The sequence below is a fragment of the Chiloscyllium plagiosum genome, unplaced genomic scaffold, assembly GCF_037043375.1.
Source record: "Chiloscyllium plagiosum isolate Xiang-an unplaced genomic scaffold, Cpla_swu_hap1 HiC_scaffold_44, whole genome shotgun sequence".
Taxonomy (NCBI): Eukaryota; Metazoa; Chordata; class Chondrichthyes; order Orectolobiformes; family Hemiscylliidae; genus Chiloscyllium; species Chiloscyllium plagiosum.
In genome coordinates, this window is record NW_028270182.1 from 9,964,075 (window position 1) to 9,969,136 (window position 5,062).

The window sequence follows — 5,062 nt, forward strand, 5'->3', positions numbered from 1 at the left end:
TTATTCAAGCAATTTCAGAATTGGCATAAATGGAGTGCTGACAATCTTTTTCACCTCCTCTCTGAATTTCACCTGAGTTACAACATAAATGCACGTGTTTGTACAAGAACTGGACAGTTGAAACAGATAACCTATCTGCTGCAGAATATAACCAGGGTCAGTTGGACCTGTGTAATAATAAGTGCTTGTAACTCGGTAATACAAGAAATTAATGACATAGGGCATCCACAGAGCGATGAAGCTGCCCGATATGGCAAAGAGTAAAATCACGGATTTCCTTCGGTTCTCCGTTTCTGGATCCACCTGATCTCCTCCTTGCTTGGACAACAATCCTTTCCGTACTCTGTTGGCCTGTAAAATGTGTCTGACTGTCAGAACGTTAAAAAGCAAAATAGAGATAAAAGGCAGCACAGGGGTTAGCAGCCGATGTACCCAGTCATATGCAATCCACACGGGCAATATGTAAAAGATGGGTTTTGATTGGCACTGCCATGGTACATTGTCAATGATGTAGGCAGGTTCAAAACTAAAAATCCAGGGGATGTTCTTCAGACAGAACAGTAGACACAGCACTGCAATCACTGAAGTTGCTGTCTTTGCAGTGCAATACCTTGCTTTCAGTTTCTGGTGACAAATCGCTATGAACCGATCGAGAGTGAAAGCGACGGTTAGCCAAACCGATGTGTCCCTCGCTGTACAGATTAAGACAATAATGCAGCTGCACACAGGAGTGATTTCCAGTGAAGAGTCTGGGAAGTAAAAGGAAAGAGTGCGATTCAGAATCACCTCTGTAATCACCACCAGTAGATCTGCAGCTGCCATGGCCACCAAGTAGAGCGTGATACATTTTGAAAGACCGCACTTTCCCTGAGGTAGTATCCATATCGCCACCAAGTTTACTGCAAGGTGAAATAAAATGTAAGTTACCAAACTGTCAGCTACAGCAGGTCCATAGCACATTGCACTTTCAGTAGATCCTCTTCTACTCAATTTTCTCTCTAGTCTCCTACTTTTATGCTGCTTACTTCAATCCAAAGCCAACTGATTTGTAGGATTGTGTTCAGGAAAGTCACATTGTCAGCAGCCCTCACCCATGAATACATTTGAGTGTTAGGGACTGGATTTGGTCCACTTTAAAGGAAAAACCCAACTATAGGTGAGAAACTAAGTGAGAAAATGTTTCTATGATTATTCCTGGTAGTAGACATTTTTGTATTGAGCTGGAAAACAAGCACTGGATGATCTCACCAAACACTTGGAATTGTATTATTTGGATGATGACAAATTGAATGCAGCAAAAGTGTATCAGACAGTCACTGATATGAGCTCTACTGCTTTTTTTAAAAATCTGGCAATAACAAAGTACATTAAATGACAAAATGTGGAAATGCGAGCTCATGTCAGTAATAGTGACCAGGAAAGTATTGGCTTACCATAAAGCTAATTTGGTTCACTAATGTCCCATGGGGAAAGTGATGGACCAAGTTTTTACTTTATTCCTTCACAGGATATGGGCGTCACTGGCCCGGCCAGCATTTACTGCCAGGGGTCAGTTAAGAGTCAACCACATATTTGGTGCAGACTAGGGTCACATATAGGCCAGACCAGATGAAAGCAGTAGATTTCCTTCCCCAAAGAGTGTTATGGACCCAGATTGGTCTTTGCAAAAATTGGCCATGGTTACCAGTTTTATTGAACTGAAATATCACCAATGGTCAGGGTGGTATTTGAAATCTTATGCTCCGAATATTAACCTAATTACTCATCCCATTGCCGCAACCAGTACTCTACACCCAGCCCATTACTCAAGTTGATTCCTGATGAGGGGCCTATGCCTGAAATGTTGACTCTCCTGCTCCTCGGATGCTGCCTGACCTGCTGCATCTTTTCCAGCATCACACTTTTCAACTTTGATTCTAGTTAATTGTAAATGTTTCTGCAGACTCATCAAATCATGCTTGATCCTTTGTTGCTCTCCAAAACAATCCAGTAAGATTTGAATTTGTATGATATTTCAGATGAAGGTCTGCCATAGACTCAAGAACAATGAATGGACAATAAACCCCAGTGATACAAGAGGTGCACACATCACTGCAAGTTGCCAAGCTATTATTGGGAACTGACAGGCTAGACAGGGAGCTACTGTTGCTGTTAGTAGAGGAATTTTGCAATTTTTAACCAGAGCTAGATATTTCAGGAATTTAGTTGGGAAAAGCTCTGACACACAAAGGGACTGATGTCAAGAAGTAACGTGGCATGAATTTTAAGATTCACCTTTGGAATGGTCTCATGTCACTTTGAAGAGGAGGAAGGAGAGCTGTGTATGGCGTTACCGCCAACATTTTATCTCTCAACCAACATCACACGGACAGGATCTCCAGCCATCCTCACATTGAATCCTGAATCGTGAAATGTTCGCAATACCAATGGGAGACATCCAGGCCCTTGATAGCTCTGTGCAAAAACAGCTCTCCCTCTCCCATTTCCCGGAAAACTACATCTATTGTTCTTTTTTCTTTAGATGCGCATGCCGGGGAGACTCGTTCTTCCTCCTGGGAAAAAAACGGAATCTCTCCGAGCTGTCACAAAACTTGTGATTTTTATATTCTTTTTACCTGGGGATTCCATTGTTTGAAAGTGCCAATCGCTGATTGTACATGTGATCCCATACATCTAATCTCGGTCAAGCTCCATCCATGACATTTGAATGGCAAATGAGCACCAGGACAAATGCTCAGAGAGGAGGGGAGGAAACCGAGGGCCAACTGCTCTGCCTTTTATCCTGTTCTGACAGGACGTCTAATCTTTACTTACTATCCTATCCAATGGCTGGTGCAGTGGCTTCATGTCTTTATGAGGCACATTGTCATCCTCTTCCTCATGCGAAAGGAGACATTTTAAGGAGCCATAGAATCTTTACAGTGTGTGGCAGTAGCCATTCAATCTATTGATTCCACACTACCCCTCCGAGGAGCAGCCCACCAAGAACCACTTTCCTCCAACCTATAACCCTGCACCTCCAAAGGCTAACCCACCGAGCCTGCAAGTTCCTGGAACAATGTGGCCAATTTAGCATGGCAAACCCACCCTAACCTGTCCATCTCTGGACTGTGGGAGGAAACCGGAACACCCAGAGCAAACCCACGCAGACATGGGGAGAGCATGAAAACTCCACACAGTTGCTCGAGGCTGGAATTGAACCCAGATCTCTGATGCTGTAAGGCAGCTGTGCTAACCACTGAGCCACCGTGGCACCCTTTTATTCTGCACAAATCATTGTCAACGTTTCACTATTCAATTATATTGGTCTCCTTTAGTGCCCATCCCTGCTCCCAATAAGTACAGCCTCCCCCCATCTATTCTGTCTGTGCAGCTTATGGCTTTGAATGCTTTCATCAAACTTCATCAGCCCACCCACTCGGACAACTTCTCAATGACCTTCTGGAATTCCACACTGGCCTCCTTGCAATTCTTCCAGGTTTTGCATTACCCAACCTTCCTAGCCTCTCCATACAACGAAGTTGTTCAAGCTGGAATGTCCTAGTACATCCCTCAATCCCTCCCACAGCGCCTTCATCTCCTACCTCGTACCTCTACATCTTTCATAAAACCTGTTGCTGAAATTGGGTACAGTAAGGAAGGAGCCAATATTCTATAAAGGCTTCACTTGTTCACTTTGTGTCTCTATTTTAAACTCCGGGATCCATTTATTTAATTCAATGCTTTCTTTATCTGTTTTGTCATCTTCGATTTTTACAAAAAAGTTAATTTGTGGGGTGTGGATCTCGCTGGCTGGGTCCGGCGTTTATTTCCCGTCCCTAGTTGCCCCTTGCGAAGGTGGTGGTGAACTGCCTTCTTAAACCACCGCAGCCTATCTTCTGTAGGTCAACTCACTCTCTCATTGAAGACATTGCTCCTTACTTCAGTTCCTCGATGGTTTCCCACATATCCTCACCTCTCATCTTAAATTCTCTGGTTCTCAAAAACATCCTACCTGTATCTGATGTGCCGAGTTGTAGAGTCATCCAGCACAGAAACATACCCTTTGATCCAACCAGTCCATGCCAACTATAATCCCAAACTAAATTGGGATTTTAGTTTGTCTACCATGCAGGCAATGCAGCTCACCCCAGATTCAATTATTTGGTAAATTCTGCCGTACACTCACCAGGAACTCCAACAGCAGCCAAGAGAGGGTAATAAAAAGCATAGACCAGGTCGATAAATGTTTCATACATACTTTTTAAAAAATCACAACGTCTGGCTGTGACAGATTCATGGACAGTGGTAAGTTGCTGATTCAAGAGAGAACCTTTAATACTGCAGGAGCTCCCCAGCTGGGTAATTAAGCTGCTTCTATACTGTTTGCAAGCGGCAGCACCAAGAGATTACCTCAGAGTCTCCATGGAATAGATTTGCAAATGACAAACGTATCATCAGGCATTGCTTTTCCATGCTGTATATTCATTGTACCTTTCAATAACATTTCCTCTCAATCTTCTAAACTACAATGAGTAGCAAAAAGAGGAAGGCAGATTATTTTCTGGCTAGCGATAGATTGGGAAAGGATAGTTACACTTGGGTGCCTTTGTACACCAGTCACCGAAACTAGGCATTGCCAATGCAGCAGGCAGTGAGAAAGGGAAATGGGATGCTGACCTTCATAGAGAGAGGATTGGAGTAAAGGAGCAGGGATGTCTTGCTGCAATTGTGTAGGGGCCTTTCTGAGACAATAGCTGGAGTAATGTGGACAGTTTTGGTCTCCTTATCTGAGAAGGGATGCTCTGGTGATGGAGGGAGTGCAACACAGACTGATCCCTGCAGATAGCAGGGCTGACTTATGAAGAGAGGTAGTGAGGACTGCAGATGCTGGAGATCAGAGCTGAAAATGTGTTGCTGGAAAAGCGCAGCAGGTCAGGCAGCATCAAAGGGGCAGGAGAATCGACGTTTCGGGCATAAGCCCTTCTTCAGAGAGAGAGTGAATCAGTTAGGATTGTCTTCACTGGAGGTGGAGAAATGCGGGGAGATTCTCAAAGAAACTTATAAAATTCGAAAACAGACA

The 5,062-nt window shown here is 43.8% G+C and overlaps 1 protein-coding gene across 1 annotated transcript; it reads right to left on the reverse strand.

Moving 5' to 3' along the window:
- LOC122544388 (putative G protein-coupled receptor 139) lies at positions 1-4,238 on the reverse strand. Its single transcript, XM_043683633.2, has 2 exons — positions 4,169-4,238; positions 1-899 (listed from the first exon to the last, which is right to left on the reverse strand). Exons 1-2 carry the CDS (start codon positions 4,236-4,238, stop codon positions 1-3), a joined length of 969 nt encoding a protein of 322 aa, XP_043539568.2.
- Positions 4,239-5,062: the final 824 nt, after the last annotated feature.